This window comes from Agelaius tricolor, unplaced genomic scaffold (genome assembly GCF_023055355.1).
Source record: "Agelaius tricolor isolate 1412-34295 unplaced genomic scaffold, bAgeTri1.0.p SCAF_3, whole genome shotgun sequence".
Classification (NCBI taxonomy): domain Eukaryota; kingdom Metazoa; phylum Chordata; class Aves; order Passeriformes; family Icteridae; genus Agelaius; species Agelaius tricolor.
Genome location: NW_027269263.1, coordinates 45,865,048 through 45,884,894, shown reverse-complemented (window position 1 = coordinate 45,884,894; position 19,847 = coordinate 45,865,048). Strand labels below are relative to the sequence as shown.

General features: G+C 37.9%; 1 protein-coding gene across 1 annotated transcript in view; it reads right to left on the bottom strand.

The window, feature by feature from the left end:
* CFTR (CF transmembrane conductance regulator) overlaps nt 1-19,847 on the bottom strand; it is an 87,958-nt gene that overhangs the window by 51,594 nt on the left and 16,517 nt on the right. The window contains exons 4-11 of the mRNA XM_071423703.1: nt 15,615-15,830; nt 14,620-14,709; nt 13,164-13,327; nt 12,550-12,675; nt 8,535-8,781; nt 6,154-6,246; nt 5,427-5,609; nt 2,606-2,797 (exon numbers count right to left, since the gene is read on the bottom strand). Coding sequence (XP_071279804.1) covers nt 2,606-2,797; nt 5,427-5,609; nt 6,154-6,246; nt 8,535-8,781; nt 12,550-12,675; nt 13,164-13,327; nt 14,620-14,709; nt 15,615-15,830 — 1,311 coding nt within the window. The remainder of the gene's footprint in view (nt 1-2,605; nt 2,798-5,426; nt 5,610-6,153; nt 6,247-8,534; nt 8,782-12,549; nt 12,676-13,163; nt 13,328-14,619; nt 14,710-15,614; nt 15,831-19,847) is intronic.

The window sequence follows — 19,847 nt, the reverse complement described above, 5'->3', positions numbered from 1 at the left end:
AATGGCTAGCATAAACCAAGTTTGCCATTCTCTACAACTTTACAGAATCTAACATAAGACATATTCTAACTTCTGAATAAAGATCTGATTTCCCATACAGGGAAAATTCTATTCTTGGACACCTAAAAATATGGAAAGCTCTGGGAAATATTTACTTGCACCTTCCATCTTTCATAGTTGCTTAGAGATAAATTTACTTTGCATACTTAGCAACTCTAAAGAGGTCTAAGTGATACCTCCTTAGTAAATTAACTACATACCAAATCAAAAAAGTCAGGCAGGAAAATGTAGCACTGCATTTTGTGAAAATTCTCATGCACCCCAAATTATGTGAGCTACGCTTCTCTAATACCATTTCCTTATCTCTATAGACCTAAAACAAAGTGGAGACACCTTGTGTGACATCATCTGGCTTCAGCATCCTGTCGTGCAGCAGACAAGAACAGACTGTGTGTGGCAAGAACAGGCTTCCCTGTGTGCCTGGGAGCCTCAAACCCACTTAAATGGATTTTGATGTGACCCACAAGAGTGACCTGTAGTATTTCATTGGCACTAATAAAGAAGGAGGGGAAAAGACACCAAATTTATGAGCTGGACTAGATCTCCAGTTTGCTTTCTCTATAGGTTGATGGTGGAAATGGCAAAGTTAAAAGGGCACTTCACAGGTATATTACTTTCTACCCTACTAACACATCTATTTGCCCACTGGGTCAAAGAAGATGTCTTTGTATTCCAAAAGCATTTTGGTGAGGACAGAGCTTGGAAATAAATGTGACTTAGCCCTTGTTAAGAGCTCTATATTAACTGACTTGGAGCATCTGCACAGTAAGGAAATAAACTCTTCTTTTATCACCAATCCTTGGTTTCTGGAGGGCTTCACATAGGAACTGGACTCAGCAGGCCTGTTTTCAGGTGGAATATATAACTATCTAGAAGGTTTCAGAGAAAGGGGCAGAGTGAATCCAGTTAGGCAAAACTCCCCTGGTTTTTCCTTTCTGAAGAACGAGAGCAAACACCCACACACAAACTCCAATGCAAAGCATTAATATAATAAATCCCTAAAAGGTCACACTTGGGAATAAACAGGGAATTAATATTTGAAATCCATCCTTCAATCTGCCATACTGAGTCTTGTTTGGTAACTAATACATGAAAGCTAACAAGAAAAGAAAGCATAATAATAGCAATAAGGTAATGCATTTGGCTTCCTTCCAGACCATTCTGCCTTCTCTTCAGGGCAGCCCAATTTATTTAGTCCAGGAGGAAAAAAAATGCGTAAGTATCAGACCTGATCTCAAATAATAAGCCCTGCTAGGAGGTGAAGCATATCATTCTGCACAGAGCTGCACCACCACAGATCAAAGCTGGCTTGATTGAGCCTGCCTGGAGGGAAAAGGAGCTGCAGCCTGCTGAGACACTGAGCCGTGCCCCGAGCACGGGCACCCCAAGTGTGCCACCAGCACTGAGACACTGAGCCACCAGCAACCACCAGGAAGGGCCTGGCTTGGGAAGCCTCCTGGAGGAAGGGCAGGTTTGAAGTGCTGAAGTCAGCTGTTTCTTGGAGCTTTGGCATGAACTATAACTTTCACAACCGGGGTTAAGGACAGCTCTACAGAAAGCCTGACACAGAAGTTATTAATTCTCCTGTCTTCAGGAGCTTCCCAAGAGATTGCCCACAAACCAAATCAAAAATCCAAACATAAGCTGAAATGGCCAGAAACATACAGGGAAATATTAGTTTATTGCTTTAATGAGCTAAAATGCATTAAACTGACTGACCACAGTTTCTTGCTGGACTGGTGCTAAGGAAAAATATGTTTCACTATGTGGCCAAAAGAAAAATCCTGTTCAGCACAGTTAAATATTTACTGGTTTTATTTGCATATTGCAGACAAAATCTTAAGCTGTAGCAGATTTTGCAAAGATCTAAAATGCTGGCTCCTTTTGTATCTTGCCATGTGTAAAATATATTTTCCTATACTACTCTCTGTCAACACCAAACACATATAAGAATATTTTAATGTGATTGTACTCATTGTGGGCTACATGTCACATAGGGATCAATCCTGCAATTATTTCCAGTCTAAGAACTTTTAGTGTATACATAGGAAAATCCCAAATTTAGTCAAGATTTTCTACTAAATAATTCAGATTTCTACCACAACATTCCAGTTATCCTTGCAGCCATTTTTGAAATGCAAAAGAAAGGAGAAAAAAAGATTCATTTCCAAAACTGTAAGAAAAACTTCTTTATGTGGAAGAAATATGACAAGAAAATTTAGGAATAACATATTTGTACATAATTTCTTCAGCATCAGTATGTTTACTCAGGTTTTTAACTAGCAAGGAAGGCTGAGAAGGCAGACACAATATAATATCTGAGCCAGCTTACCCAGCTTCTGTTGTGTAAACTGCCAGAACTGTCAGTGTATCTCCCAGGCAGCTGGCAACAAGGTGACTTGCAATTCCACAAAATTGGGAGGTCAAGCTGAGTTCCTTAAATATCAGAAATGTCTCACTTGCTTTAAGCCCCATTCCCATACCTTTTCTTTGGGGTTTTTCACTTGGGTTGGGTCACAGGTCTTAAAAGTCCTAGATGACTAACCTCTTCTAGTTGGCAGGCTTTGATGACACTCCTGTACCGATATTCATCATAGGATACACCAAAAATTATGTTTTCCTTTATTGTTCCAGGCATGATCCAGGAGACTTGAGGTGAAAAGGATATCCTTCCACTGTGTTTAATCTTACCCTGTGAAGGCTCCAATTCTCCCATTATCAACATCAGAAGAGAAGTCTGAAAAAACATGAACACTTGATTAATACATCAGAGATCTGTACAACAAAAAGAAATGTCGCACATAGTGAGAGTCACTCTGCTAAGTCACTAAAATTTGTCTCATCAAGAGTGTCCCTGTAAGTGACATTTAGGGCAAACTGCAATTAGTGGAGATTTTCTTGATATGTCTGATTCTGAAAGACCTCTAATATAAGAGAAACTTAATTTTTAAAATGATAAAAATTGTGTAAGGTATCTTGTAAAAAAGGCATGCTGCTGCAAAAGTATGTCATTTTAATGAAGCTATCAATAATCTCACAAGGTAAAAATCTATCTGTGAAACACATCCAGACATAAGGTACTAGTATTTATAGAGAATTCTATTTGATTTTCACATTATCAGTGACTATGTTTGCTCTTTGTACAACATAATTCAGTGACTATTTTGTTTGCTCTTTGTACAACATAATTAATGTCTATAATTTTGCTAGCTCTTATAGGTATTTTATCTGTATTGCCTTGAGAAATGCAATTTCTCTGTGTAAGTATATACAATTGCTCAGTATGGTCTGAATTTTCCTCTGTAACTGTTAACTCATTTACGTGAATGCATGACCTAAGTATATTTACTATTTCCCTTCATAAAAGAATTGATTGCAATTTCAGTACTGACATGTTATAATTTCAAAGTTAATCAGTAGCTTGTAGTAACCTTGTCACACATCATTGGCTACTAGATCAAAGAATAGAATTGAGAAATACACGGAAAAATTTGTTACAGAGCCATTGCAGTGGTCTTCTTATCACTGATAAACAGTCAACAAAGTTGGGACGTAACAGCCAAAGATCTAAAAAATCTGTCTAAGTCACAGTTTCATGCTGTCAAGCCCAGAGATCCTTTTGTAAGTTATACAATATAGTGGGGGAGTCTCATGAGATTTCTTCCTTTGTACCAGAATGTGACTTTTCCAAAATGCTGAGTAAGAAGTTCCCAGCCTTGCAAAGGACAGCTGTTTGGTATGTTTTGTACACTGGATGTTAAACCACTGCTTCTTGCGCCATATAACACAAACTAAAAAACAAAACAAAACTGAAACAAACTCTATCTAATACTGAAGCAATATTAAACAGCTGATGTCAGGCTTCATACCTGTTATAGATTAAACAGTTAATATAGATAAAATTGTGCAGTCTATTTCATGGCCCTGATAATTGAGTTACAGCCACAAGCACCATGAAGGAATCCTTACATTAAGAATGTATAAAGGAAGGGCAGCATTTTTTGGGAAGGGGTGGGTGGGAGGTGAACGTTATTTTTGGACTTTTATAATATTAACTTTTTGAGTTAATGTTACAAGGCTTTTGTTTTTATTGCTTTGGAAAGTGCAATTTTTTTTAAGTATGTACTCACATAGACTGTTCAGTATAATCTGAATTTTCCTCAATTTCCTATGTAGCAGATGAAAGGAGATATAGATACATCCTTCAACATTTTCTAGTTCACATTTCTACATTACAATTGCCAGCATTAGCAATAGCAATAAACTATTCTGCTAATTCAAAAGCATCACACTAAAATGCACCTTAACACATCATTTTGTGGACAATCTCATGCTCTGAGTCCCTTGCTCTCTCTTGTAGGATCATTAATGAAAAATAAGAAGCCTTGATCATACTGAAATTGATGGGTCCTTTGTCATTGACTCCAACAGACCAAAGATTTTACCCCTTGCAAGTAAAAGAAATTTTCACCTATAATTTATTAAGCAGGAAAAGCATAATGAACATTTGTTTTAACGTTCACATTTCCTCAAAAAACGCAGTGAAGATGAAAGACTCATCAAGACTCATCTAATTACTTGCTGTTCAAAGAGAATAAGAGTATCACAGTTCAACTCATTTTATATTAATGATGTTAATTGGATGTGTCATCTGCAAACTAAATGCATTGATAACATTTTGGGGTAGTAAAATGATGAATAATCTAAACCACAACTTTTCACAGGAAACCACCAGTTTCAGCAGCATCTCCCCAGGCTTTCACGTGGGTCTCAGGAAGCCCAAGTGAGGCACTATAGGAACCAGAGCTGAGGGATCAGGACACCACAAGTCCAGGGCACACATACCTGGCTATATTCCTGTCAGCCTTGTCAGGTTACAAACCATCTTGTGTTCAGTTTTTTCCTTAAAATGTTAACAAGGCAGGGGAAAAAATTCTTTCTAGCACACTGAGCCATCACTATATCTATTCTATATTCTTCATTTATTTAAAGGCCAGGAGATTCTCACCATGAGCCTTAACTTTAGGTTTCAGTTTGCATTACTCCTGTAAAATTTCCTTTTACTTCCAACGGGGAAAACATTTTTTCATTAAATTGCTATTTCCTTATAATTCTGTAACCTTCTATTACAAAAAATATCCAGCGAACTCTATCTCAGAGTGGCCACAGTACAAAACTTCAAGCAACTATTCACAATTTCAGTGAAACTTGAAGATTATCCATACTTTTTTCTGCAGCCATCATTTCTGCAGCAAGCACAGCATAGCAAGAATACAGTAAAAATAGAGGTAACAATACAGGTAACAAGACAATATTAGTCCCTACAGTTATTAGGACTCTAATTGGACCAGCAGAAAGAGAAATACCTTGCCTGCTCCAGTAGATCCAGAAACAGCCAATAGCTGCCCCTTCTCAATCTTGAAATTTATATCCTGAAGAACAGGAGATGCATGAAGGGGAAAATTATTGAAGAAGAGATTACTGTCAGTGCTAGGAGCTTTGCTGTTGTTGTTTTCCTGGTTTGCTTTTACAAATAGCTCTCCAATTCCCTGCAACGATATATATGTGATGTATATAAAAAATAAATAAAACATGCATATACAGAGTATACATGTACAGATACACATCATGTATATCATACTATGGATTTAGGAAAACATATGAACTTACTTTTCTCATGTTACTTTTCCTATCAATAAAATACTGATTATATTATTGAATATATTTTTTTAATGTATGTATTGGACTTATGCCAAAATTTGTGGACACAAACAAAATTTGCTTATTATAGAACTGTTTTCCAATGTTTATACATGACATAGCCTGATCCTGTTTTCAGGCTGGCCGAAGTCAGTAATAACTACTTATTACAGGCTTAACACTTATTAAAAGGTTTCTTCCCAAGTTTCTCAATGTGTATAATTTGATATCATGCATTACTTACTTGCCACATATTCCTTACCTGCTGAAAGCTGAAGCTAGTTAAAATTAAAGAGTGTAGGCTGCTCTTTTTAGAGAGTGTCACGGCAAATATTTAAAAAAATTAAATACATACACTCTGTGTTTTAATATAGTTTGGGTAAAAGTACCAACCTCATCCCAAAAAGCTGTTACTTTGTCCAGCTCAACCCCAGTGGTTGTTAGATTATACTCCAGAGCTTTATATTCTTTTTTCAGCAAGAAATCCTAGAAACACCATGAAAGCAGATGAAACAGTAAGGGACAAGGTCATATTGCACAAAGCAGTCTATATTTGCCTACACAGAGCACTAATATTTCTGGTGGCACTTTTGCATCACAATGCTTTCAGCAAGAGGCATAAATATAAATTATACAACATTTTTAGATGCAGAAGGAAATGTTGTTGAAACTACCAATTCTTTCATTGCTAGTGAAAACATAGTCATAAAGGTATTTGGTTCTGATTTAGAAAGAATATCGAAACTTGGCACTTGTTTTGCTTTCAGGACTTGTACCTGGCAAGATCATCCCTCTGAGTTTAACCCTTTGTAAATGAAGCTTTGGTTTTGGAGTAAGATGTAGAAGGTTGCACTCTGGTAAACAGTGAAACAAAGCAGCTACATGCTGGTATCTCCCTTTTCCAAAACTGCAAGAGTTTAAAAGAGTTGGAATGATCTTTCCACCAACAAAAATAAAAGGCAGATAATGATCCTGGCAAGTGCAGCACTGATGCAGTGTAATTTCAAATGACACAAGTTAGCAACCCAGTGCTCGTGTTGCCTTTTGGGATAGCATTAGGAAATAAGAGTAAGGCTGTGATAATGTAGAAAAGGCAGCCTCTCTATTCCATTATTTTATTAAGGTTATATAGTCTGTAGATATTGTCTCCTCCGAATTCTATTTTTTTTTTAATTATATGGGAGCAAATAGATCTACATGGGCATTACAATGGAAAACCTAAGCAGACTCATGGAGAAATCAGTTCCTAGCAGTACACTTGCAAATTTCCCAAGTAGAACAAGAAGGGGGGCTCTGTTGACATAACAATTAGGCAGCTGATTGAAAGGGCAGGAACTGAAAAAGCTGGAAGGCATGACACACATGATTTATGAAAAGAAAAAAAGCTATGCTTTCATAACAAAGGGGTCATCCAGTGGAGCTCCTGTAGCAGTGATAGTCAGAGAGAGCACACTGATTCTGAAATGTCATGGTCTAAAAAACACGTGAAAATACAATAACCCAGGGGATGCACCTGGCCCAGTCAACTCTCTAAACTGATGTGGAAAGTAAATCAGAGAGGTGTGTGAGTGGCTTATTATTCTTATTTATGTTTCTCAAGACTAGTAAAGGGCTTTGGTGTTCTGGGACTCTGTCCTGTCTGTCTATGGGGACTATACTGAACCTGCCACAAAGAGATATTTATGGGTTCTGGAACACCCATTTGTTAATATCTCCAAAGACAAGCAAGCATTCAATGAAGTGAGGGCAATGATGTGACAAGTGGGCTTGCCAGTTCTGTGACTGTGTCCAGGGCACTGGACACACTCTCCCAGGAAACAGGAGAGACAGGATACTTCCACTAAAGCCTAGGGAATTTGACAGCACAAGGAAAGCCTATAAAGGAACCTAACAAAGCAGCCCTCTGAATGTCAAATGGAAAGGTTTATGGCTAGATTTCTTGAATTTTCTGCCCAGTTGAAATAATAAAATCCCACACCTACTTCTTATTCTAGACTGAGGTTCAGACATCTGATTAAGAATTTTAGGTCCTGTATTAGTTATTTTTATCCCACTAAAAATGATAAAATCTGTGTTCTACAAAAAACCCCACATCTATAAATATGCAATGAAAAAGGTCTAAGATTTCACCCCAAATAGTGTAAGAATTCTCTTCCTAGGGAGTAATTTCAGAACAGCAGTTAAAAAATATAGAGTTAATGAGAATCAACCCTGATTTTACTCTGCAGATAAGCCTCTCATGCTGGTACATGAGCAATTGATCTCAGTAGGTAAGGTGGATAATAATTATTTGACTGGTACTTTAATTATGTTTGCTACTCATAATGAATGAGATGCACATTTACATAAAATGCACAGTTTCCTGCTGCTGTTGTCACGAATGTCCAGAAAAAGAAGATCTGTGACTGCAGCTCCTGGAAGCCATGCTATATAAAACATGTACTAATTTTGAACTTCCTTTTCTGAAGGAAAAACATCTCTTAAGCACCACAAGTCATGATTTTATTAAGTTTCTTGTTCTGCAATGAGAATAACTAACTAAATGTTGTGGTTTAAAAAAAAAACAGCAAGCTGGTAGCATGAGACTTGTGTGGTTATGCTGCCTGGGGAACAATATCAAGATTTATAATGACACTTCATGGTGTTTAGTCAAAGCAACATATATTCAAAAAGTGTGCATAAATGCTGTGTGCTTTTGCTGATCAGCTGACAAGATAACACGATATGAAGAATTAGCTTACGTACTTGGGAAGATTTTAGTCTATGCTCTGTACCTGTATTTTGTTTATTGCTCCAATAGAGTCGTACCAGGTCTGCACAGAGCCGGGAAACTGCCTGGTCACTGTCATTCGAAGAACAATGCAGAAGGAAATGGTGGTAAATATTTTTCGGAGAGTAATTCCTTTAATCACAGCATACGGAAGCACAGCCAAGAACACCACAAAAAAGCCCGAGAAGAAGAAGGCTGAGCTGTTGAAATATCTCACATAAGCAGCTTTTCGGGTAAGCTTCAGTTCAGTTCTGTTAAAAAAAAAATTAAAAGTACAAATAATTAGTGTAGGATTTCACAGTTTACAACTTACAAATATTTTGGATGGAACTGTTGGCATAACAATTAACTCAGAGGCTCACTCATCCTTCTTCTTTTCTAGAATTGCAACTAAAAAGTAAGACTCCAAACTATTTCTGGGCCTAAAACATCATTAGAGTCAAATTTTGATATCAATGTTCAGAGATGTCAGACAAAGTAACAATAATCTGTCATGATTTACATACTGAAAAAGCCACATGCCTCTACAATTCCTGGCACAACCAACCTCAAGCATCTAACACTGTGGTATGTGATGTACTCCCAGAAGCATCATCCCATACTCATTTAGATGCATAACTCTTACAGAAAAAAGATACTATGAAATGCCAGATTTCCTATATGTTTCCATAAAAATCCTTACAATAGACAATCTGATAGGTCATCTTCTTTTCCATGGCAAGCTACTAATGGCTGTGAGTTAGGATGCCACTTAACCTCAGTTTGAAGAGGTGGAAGGCAGGGAGTCTGCTCTCCACTCTCTTTTCTCCATGTAAGCTCACTCTACAGAGAAGCTTACTGACTCCTGTGCAGTCAGAAATGCAATCAGTGATTACTTCTAGCTGTTTCCACAAGGTCCATACATCTTATAGCAAGCTATTAAATAAGAAGATAAATAATCCAGGGGATATAAGTGATTTTCTGAGTTGATAGCTCTAAATCACAGTGCTGCAGATTTCTGTTGACTGCTCTCATTTTGATCCTGTTCAGTTCACATCCCCCAGGTGCCCTGCAGCTCAGTTTTACCTGGACAGAAGCATTTCTGCTGCAGTGACAGAGCAGTTGTTCTCCTGCAAGAGCAATTAACTGGGGCTAGAAATGGTACAAGCCCCAAGATGTCCATTCACTGGGTGAGTGCTGACCACTGGAGTACAGTGCAGAAGTTTGCAGTCACATTGCTCATGGCAATATCTGGTGTTGCAAGGCTGAGCACCACAACCTTTATGTGTCTTCTCATATTAACCCAGTGTCTGTATTTCTTGTTAAGTCTGTATTTCACAAGAGAAGCATGAATAAAGTGGCCAGATGTGCAAGTCACCACCATGATAGAGTTACTGCCTGGGAGAAAGGGCCTTGTAAGTCCCTCCAGGGCTTGTATTAAACTGTCAGTGGCAGCACAAACTAGGGATAACAAAGATTTTGGGACTTGGTGCTCATCCATTCACACATAAATGTCTGGCTAGAAGCTATCAAAAAACCCCTCAGTTCTGAAGAACACAGTCCTACTCCAAAGAGGGAGAATGAAAGCACTAACACCTTTTTCAGTATCCCAAGCACCAGCGACAGACTGATGAAGCCACAAGTAAAAGTTTCCCAGAGGTGGTTCTGTCTGTGATACAGACTTGAAAGCTCTTTAGACAACACACTTACTTGGGACAGGTCTTCCTGATGCAACGTGGGTCTTTGAAAAGAGATGTAAGGGACCCTAAGAGCATATACAGAGTGTAGACCAGTGTAGGCCTGGTTTTGGAGTGGCGCTGCAGGAACCAGTACTAATACATAAGCTTGAGATCCTTTGCTTAATATAAAGATGTGTCTCTGCTGGCAAAGTACAGACACTTAAAAACCTTCACTCTCTCCTGGGCTATGCTATGGTTCAGAGGAAGAGTTTGGTGGGGTGTTTTTTTTACTTAGAATACATTGCACAGCCCATAAGAGTACAGGTATGTTTATTCAGGCACCTGTTATGAACAATTATTTTCAGTGCAGACTTAAGAGCGCACAGAGCAGACAGCCTGTATTGGTGTCTCTGAAGCTGATTAAACTGACTTGTATCAGAAAATTCCAGCATGCCAAAATGGTTTTGTGATGACTGAGTTGTACACAGTCTAACACTGCCTAAAACACAGACATGGCTTCAAACACAAGGTCTTGTTTCCTAGCAGCTTAACAAGCCAAATGACTGGGAGGTCCTGCAGAGCTGATTCCACAAGCCAAATTCAATTGAAATTCTGATATTTCTGGGTTGACTTGCTCTGGTGATATCTTCAATGAGTGACCTGCTGGATGACTTTAAAAAATTATGGAAGAATCATAGAATTATAAGATGGTTTGGGTTGGAAGGGACCTTAAAGATCATCCACTTCCAACCCTCTGGCCATAAGCAGGGAGGCCTTCCACTAGAACAGGCTGCTCCAAGCCACATCCAGCCTGACCTTGAACACTGCCAGGGATGGGGAATCCACAGCTTTATTGGCAACCTCTGCCAGTGCCTCAACACCCTCACAGGGAAGAGTTTCTTCCTAATATCTAATCTAAATCTACCATAATTCAGTTCAAAGCCATTCCCCTTTGTCCTATCACTATGTACCCTTGCAAAACATCCCTCTACTAATTTCTTGTTGTCTCCCTTCAGGTACTGAAAGGCCATAGTAAGGTTTACCCAATGCCTTCTCTTCTCCAGGCTGAATAATTCCAATTATCTCAGCCTCTCTTCATAGGAGAAGTACTCTGATCTTGTAATATTGCTTACATTCTTGTCTTTTAAAAATCCATGCATCATACAGTAACCCCAGCATTACAAAATTTACTGTAAATCATTATAGAAAATGTAGCTAATAAAATAACAGTCCAATTTCCAGGTTTCTGTGACCAGTTTGTGGACTAGAATTTATTTAATTAATTTCTAGAGGATTTAACATGATGTGCTCTCAAATTTCCTAAAAGTGACTAGTGACATCAGGGGAATAATAAACTAGTTCCATCCTTGAGCTAGCACTCATGACCTGGATTCAGACTGAGTTTCTCTGATTGTTTGTAGTAAATAGTTATAAATTTTAATGGTAAAGAACACTTCACTTTCCCTGGATTGTCTTTCAGAAAGCAGCTGAACAAGAAGGTGTTTGTGGAACAATATAATTTTATGTCTGTTATTTACATGATAATATGACACTTATATTTCTTTTATTTTCCCAATCACACACCTGGCACAGAATTTTATTTCTCTGTAAAAGACTAAACAAACACAGAGGACACATGGGAGAGTTTTCATGGAGCGTCACCCATCAATAAATATGTCACTTCTCCTCCCTCTCCCCTGAACTCCTTGCCGATAACAAAGACTTCCTTCTCACAGGTCTCAGCTAACTTTTACCTCCTTTCTCCTTCAGGTCTGGTAGTTACAGTTCAATCCTTACATTAATTGAGAAGATAAGCATTCTACAAGGCCATCTACAGACAATAAATGTTAATGTAAATGTTCAGGATAAGTACATGGATCTAATTTACTCCTTCCACAAATGGTATGCAAATTTTATAACCAGCTTTATTGCATTTCTCAGAAAATGGCTGCACAGGATTCATATTGTTTCCTTCACCACAGAATAGGGACGTCTGTTAAGCCTTAAGTAACCGGCACAAAAGGGCTTCTTATTTTAAGATGAGGACAGGGCTGGCCAGAAACAAACACAGATCCCACAATTGTTTTACCTGCGCAAACTAACCACTGAAACATCGTTATAACAAATGAGGAAGTAAACAAAAAAAAAATTTAAAAAATCTCACCTCCATAGTAAACTTAAAAAAAAAAAAATTGGGAAAAACCCCAAGCTGCAGTGTGGGAAAGCATGGTTAGTTTATTGAGGATTAATAGTTGTTGCTTTACTTCTTAACTAATATGACCACAGATGATGTTCATAGACACCTAATATTTTTTTTTTCTGAGCACATAAAAAATTTGTGTAACAAATGAGTACACTTACTCACGGATGTTTTCAATCATTTTTTCCATTGCATCTTCCCAACAATAGGCTTTAACTGACTGTATATTTTCAATTATTTCTGAGGTAATGACAAGTCTCTCATTGATCTTTCCTGCTCTCTTATTCCTACAAAGTAAAAAGACAGTAGGTCAATCTTCATCTTTTTCATCCTGTATAGGTAGCTTGTATCCCATTATATCATATGAAAACAGCTTCTATATATGCCTCTGGTTAAAATGTTTACTTTAATAGAATTATAATGGAGAATATAGAAGAAATTATTAGAAATCAAATAATTGTTTTAAAAGGAGAAAATACAAACTCTAAAAAGAATGGATCAAGTAATGAACAAGAACTTTTAATTCTAAAAATTCTAGATTTAGTGCTAAATCTAATTTTAACACTATTTGCTCCATGCTAGATTTTCAATTTTTTTAAGTTTAGACACCCGCTCCTACAGAAATTTTCTCTTAACTTTCCCTAAACAGAAAACACTCTTTGAACTCATCCTACGTAATGTCCTAACCAGAGTCCCTTAATCAAGCAGTATAAACTTCTTAAAACCAATGTGTTTCAGGAAAATATATTGAAATATTTTAAAACATTCTTGTCACCTGTATTTCATCATCATTTGTCCCAGCCAGGCTTGGAATAAGACCATGACTATTAGAAAAGCAAGTCCAGAAAATGCAGAAGCTTCTAACATATCCCAGAGCAATCCCATCAGCAGTGCCACTTGTAATGGTGCAATCCATACAAAATGAGCCAGAGCAAGACCCTATGGAAGGCCACAGTAGAATAAAAATAATGAAAATTAGAGGTGTGCTCTGAAAACTACATGAAAAGGAAGTAGTCAATAAAGTGACACTTTGAAAAATACAGTGAAGAGTGGTACAAATATTTCCAGTAGAAAAACAAGTTTATAAAGGAGGACTTGTGATCCTGAGTACATAGCATTCTGGGTGTTAATTATAATGACAGTGCAGCAATACATATACATTTCATGCCTAAACTTTGATTTTTCTAAGGCAAAGTTCAATCTGCAGCTGTCTCTTTGTTATGTATATGCATGAGGAAAAGTCACAGCTTTGTAAAAGTAAATGGAATTTGGCATCAATGCTGGCTTTTTCAAACACTGTAAGTTGAAAAAATACTTGCAAGAATCTTCTGAGTGTTTTAATCTGATACAGAAGGCAAGTATTACTTTGGTGAAGAGATGAGTGTTGTATGAACACAGCTAGTTCAATGCAGTTCCCATTGAGGAGATTTTGGAGTGAGCCCCGTGATCAGGTGCACCGGGTGTGTGTCACCGCAGCTGCACTGCTGCAAGGACAGACCACTTGTCTTGACTTGTGCAGCACCAGCTGACATTACTCTGTACAGTCATGCAGTGCTTCATAAATGCACCCTGCAGTTCCAGCCATGTGTCTATAGCCTCTCTGATCTTGTGTCTTTCAAGGGAGGCAAATCTTATCCTACCAAAGGGCTAATTAGGCACACTTGAAGAACAGAAGTTCATGGAGTTTCCCGTTTCTAAAGGCATTAGCAGGGATTTGCTGTAGTTTCTAACAAAAAGAAGTTTTACAGAAGACTCTCTAAGGCAGATGTCAACAGTCTTACATGAACAATCCCTTTTTAGTGGACTGGGTAATAAGAGGAGCAGGAGGCTAAACCTCATTGCTTGTTCAACAACAGAAATGGACTGAATCACCTTAGTAAAAAGATACAGTCATCAGGAAGTAGGATGTAAGGATTGAACCAGCAAGTTCTATGAAACCAACTGTTTAACAACAGTTAGTCTCACTGGACTGAAGAACAAACACATTTTTATAATGTAACTGCTTTTTAGGTTTCCTCTTCTAATCAGCATAGGAGATAAAGTATCAGAATGAGACTTTCTATGACTATGTGCTAACACATTTTCTTAAGGTAATGAATGAGTATTTAGTCTACAATGAGCACTCAGGGCAGTTCTCCATTTATGCTCCTTCCTTCCTCAATATCTGTCATGAACAGCTTGACATTTGTATTTGATGGATCATCAAGTGAATTAAACAAATGATGACGCACCTCATCAAACTTGTTCAGGTTGTTGGAAAGAAGACTGACCAATTGTCCAGTACTTATTTTATCTAGAACTCTGCTTGACAGTTTTAGGATCTGTAAAAGAAAACAAAACCATAGAAAACTGTCATCTAAGTTATCTCCATAAAACACAATAAATAAAGATAAAAATAATAAGCAATTATGCAGCAGTATAAGTAATAATCCACTTATTTGTTTGTGCTATAAGGAAAGTCTCATTAAACTTGTTATTTATGTCACTTGAATTCAATATAACCATTAAATTGCTTTAAAAATATTGATGTATTGACCTAGTCCTTCTTTTCTGTTGAATATTTTATGGATATAGATATATATGCAAATGCAAGTTTTAATTAAGCACACATGCTGTGTGCTGCTGTGCATCCTTAAAAATCTCCTACTGTTGCCTCTCTTGAAAAATATTTTTTAAAGATGCTTTCACAGTGAGCTTTATACTAGAATAACTAACATGCTTGTTTAAATTATCTCTTTGGGTATTGCTGAAACAAAGAAACTTTAAATCTTTGTATTTTTGAGCATGTGATGTATCATATCTGTTGACTTTTTATGCTATAAGGACGATACACAGTATCATTCAAACTCAATCTCTTCAATGACACATTTGTTGTTCAAATTTTCACCTTTAATTCTCTTTTGAAGATATTCTTTGGCCACCAGCATGTTGTTCTTCCTCTGCAGTACACATTTTTAACAGGAGCACAGTGGTAAAACAATTAAAGCATCTCACCACATATGCAGCAAGTCTGAACTCATAGAGGCTGATTTCAGTCCAACCAGCTGTAGACAGCTATTTAATTCTTTGGAATGGGAAATTGAGAGCTGTCAGAAACTGTTAGCCACATTATTCTTCCGTGTACTTTGTGTACCTTAACAAAACTATCCATCTTTCAACCGACTAGTCTAAAAGTTACATAGAATACAGACAGAGGCTTGGCTTTGGGTGCACATGAAACAATTACCTTCTTATAAATCAAGCTAAACATAGCTATCCTCATTTGCATTCCAATATGATGAAGACCAAATATAGCAGGGTGGATTAGCAATGTTCTCACAACAAAGAGGAGGCACAAGCCAATGCCCAGGTAGTAGGCTATGGATCTTTCATCAGAGTTGTCTGGATCATAGGAAGCTATTATTCTCCCCAGCAGAAGGGGCTGCACGGATTTGGTGACTTCCTGTAGAGAGAAACAAGAAAAGTAATTTTGGTCAACAGTTGGTTCATTTTTTCCAACATGGTTAGCATTTCAATTCAAAGTCCCACCAAATGAGATTTGAAGTCTTATATCTTAAATGAGGAAGTCAGGCCTGTTTGCTCTGCAAACCACAGAAAATTGCAGTAATTGCACAGGAGAACAGACAACTCACTGCTAAGTCTGTGATGCTTCTGCAACTGCACCAAAGCAAATCTGGCTCGTAAATTTTGTTTAATCATTTTCTACAAAAGTGACAACTGAGATTAGCTTCCACATTTACTTTACAGAGTTGTAATGGATTAGCCATATCATATGACCGAATCTAGTTTATCAGGCTGGACCTCTGTTTTGGCCCTAGGGAGCAGTTCTCACTGCACTTTACTGGACTTACAGGACAAGGGAAACCTCAGAACTACCAAAATGAACACTACCATTCTCACAAGACAGTGAGAATATAGCTAAAACCAAAAAATAAATGGAAATTGGAACACAATAAAAGTATAAATAATTGGATCATCTACTCAACTCTAGACACTGTATCCAGTTTTGTAACAAAAGCAGGAGGAGAGGAAGTAAATGGTAGGGGAAGCAAGTTTAATAAAGGTGCCAGAGAGAAAACATTGGAGGCCCCAGCACTTCCCCTCCAGGGATGAGCAACAGGATAGAGAACCAGGGCAGGAGAGGAGAAAGAGGTAAGGTCAAACCACTAAACTACAAGGTATCCAAATTACTTGCTAAAGCCCTGACTTTAGTCTGCTATTACATTTGTCCTCAGACTCCTTTTCCATTGTAATAAACCCCATCAGTGTTACCTCACCTTTGCCTTCCATTTCCCTCCCTGCCTCATCATTCTCATACTTTCACTCCTCTAACCTCATTTTTTCCATCTCTGCCTCTTGCCTTTCCCAAAGAACTGCAAAAATCACCTGTGTGCTGTGGTTAATCTTTTGCTTCATCTACTGCATGGGCTTCAGAAGGACATGAAGATGTATGTGTCCCTTTGCTTCACTGTTACGATCAGTTTAAAAATACATAGTGCTATGAACTTGCATGCATCTCCTTATTCTTCTTTCTGTAGCATTGCAGCAGAAAGACTGTGATACTTCCAAAGTAACAAGAAATTACTAAATTCTTCTGTACAGAGATGTGTTAAATTCTGCCCAAAAGTTGCCAGTACTGCCTTACAGATGAAAACCACACAGACCCCCATAGAGACTCAGAGAAGAGACTGGTGAAGTTCAGCTGTAATTAAAGTTCTACTATGATAAATAGATTGGGAAAATCCCCTTTAGGTTTTTTTTTTTTTTTTTTCTTCTCCTTTGGGTTCTCTTATACAAAAGCAATCACAGGTACTTCTATAACGTGGACTGTAATCCCTTTTGAATGTTACTATTGGTGGAGCTGATATTCATCACTCACTTTTTCCACAGAAGAGGTAGAATTTTACATCTTTAACAGCATACCTGTACTATGTGCTACATTACCCAAATTACCCACTCTGTTCTGTATCTGGAGCCAGCTTTGACAAAGACTTCAGTGTTATTAGTGGGCAAAGGGAGGAGTGTTTATTAAAAAACATATGACCCAAGACAGCTGTGCTTAGACCATATGCATCCCAAAGCATCGAACCAAGACTCCCCAAAACTCATAAAATACAAAACAGTCACCTCTCAAGGACAATATGGTGTTTTCTTATTCTGGGAGATTCCAAGATAAGCTTTTCTATATCAGCTTAAAATAGCAACATTTTTTTGTGTGTTTACTTTTATTCCAGTGAAAATTACATGTTCTGCTGCTGTGTTTGTTGTGACTATAAATGTATTGCATACATTCCAAGCTCACTGGAAAAAAAGAAGATTTACAGACTAGAATAGTGGCTGGCAACAAGCAAAGTCATACACTATCTCATGGGACATAAAAATCCACTGGTTTACAATAAAGATTTATCAGCTTTCTCACCAATTATCTAGTCTACATACAAATCAAAGCAGAACTGCCTGATTTTCATTTCTCCTTTTTTAAATTCGAAATTACCCACTGATATAAATATGAATAAACTGATTAAAACAACCTGCCTAAAAAAAAGAATGGAATTTGTACACCTAAGAAAAAATTCCATTTTCAAGATTCATATTTTGCCTTTGCCTGTCCTTATTCTGTCCTCTGCATTCATCATAGGCCACTGAGAAACCCGTAAGTGTCCCCCTCACAATAATCTTAATTAAAAGAGTAAAGATCTGAAGAGAAATGAGATTATGACACCGCATATTGTGCTTATCTGACCTGGTGTGATTATTCTTATGCAACAACAACTTTTATGTTACGTGTATCCCCCATATGTTGAAACACTCTGCATTTGAAGACAATAATGCCCATCTCTTCTTTGGCACACGGCCAAAGAGCACTTCCCTCCCTGCCTCCTCACTCACACCCGTGACCCATTTGCGAGAACTTCAGGAAATCCTCATTAGGGTCCCTTGGGATATGATACTAAAACCACTTCTAAGTTAATGTTAGCAGCCGTTGTGCCTGAGTGGAAATATAAATTTCATGGCAATATATATAAGATCAAAATACAAACAGAATCAAATTGATCCTCACAGCAAAGTACCTAGCTGGCTAATTGGTATCAAGCTAAAAAGCAAGATTTTTGTTTCACCACCATAACACCTTTTCTTTATATTGTAAGACTCATATTCTGACAGGATGAAGGATGGAAACCTCCTCAAACAGCAGGAGAACAGATACATTAAGCGCAGTAACCCAACATGCCTAACATAACACTATTTATGAGGGGGAGCTGTAGTACTCTAGGGGGCCAGAGCACAAGTGTCCACCCTGCAATAACATCATTACCTACAGAGCATCAGGGACAAGGGAGATCTGGAAAAAAGGCTAGACTTAATGAGAGCAAAGCTGTGATGCCAGCTGAAAGGACAACTCCACAAACAGCAGGGATGTCAGCACACTTTAAACCACAGTCCAAGAAAGATGCCATGAAAGTGGCTCAGAGATTAGACAAGCAAAGAGCTGAAAGGAAAATGAAGTTCAAAAGAATACACAACTTGGTTACACCTATGCCAGTACGGCACAACATCCTGTCCCCTTTCAAATTTATGGCAAAGCTCCCATTAATTTCCGTGAGCAATCCTGCAAAGAACACCAGCAGCTTTAGGAGCAATTTGGTTTTTTTACAATTCCTCTTTCAATAAAATGAAGTCGCTTTAAATAAAATGAACACTAATGCAAGAATTTAAACTAAGATTTAATCTTTCCATGTTCATTGTGGAAGGTGCAGATTCATTTACGACATGTTTACTTGCACGTATCTGTGATTTCTTAAAGAAATTTAAAAAAAATAATCACACAACCAAAGAATATGACTCAAAAATCCTGCAGTCTTGTTCTGTCCTCACCCCATCTAAAATTGTACTCCATTTAAAAAGTGCATAAGGAGAAATCAACCCTGCGCGTGCATGCCCACACACATTGCCTAAACTTTGGGAAAGAGTGTTATCCTCAAGAGTGCCTGCAAAAGCAGTGTCTGAGGCACTGCTTAAGCTTATCCAGTGCCTCAGACACTGCTTAACTTTAGCAGGTATGCATTAGTGCAAATTTCTGGCTGGCAGACTCTGCAGGAACAGTTGTTACAGCTCATGGTAGTTACATTTGTAGAACCGTTTTGTTGTCGGTGGGTTTTTTTAAAAGCAAACCTATCATGAATAAGGAGTTACTGGCTTGGTGAGTAAAAGAAAATCTAAAGGCAATAATGAGATCACAGGAACACATAATAGACATGATTGAGTAGGGGTCTGCAAATACAAGTCCCAAAGAAGAGCTGACAAAAGTGATAAAGGAGTAGAGGGAGAACAGTTACCATGCAGCTCCTTACGCAGCAAGAGGCCTCCCTGTCCCAGACAGATAACTGCCTTACCTGGACAAAGACAACTCAGGGTTCAGTACCCAAAGGGTACCTCCTGACATATGCTACCCCCTGCA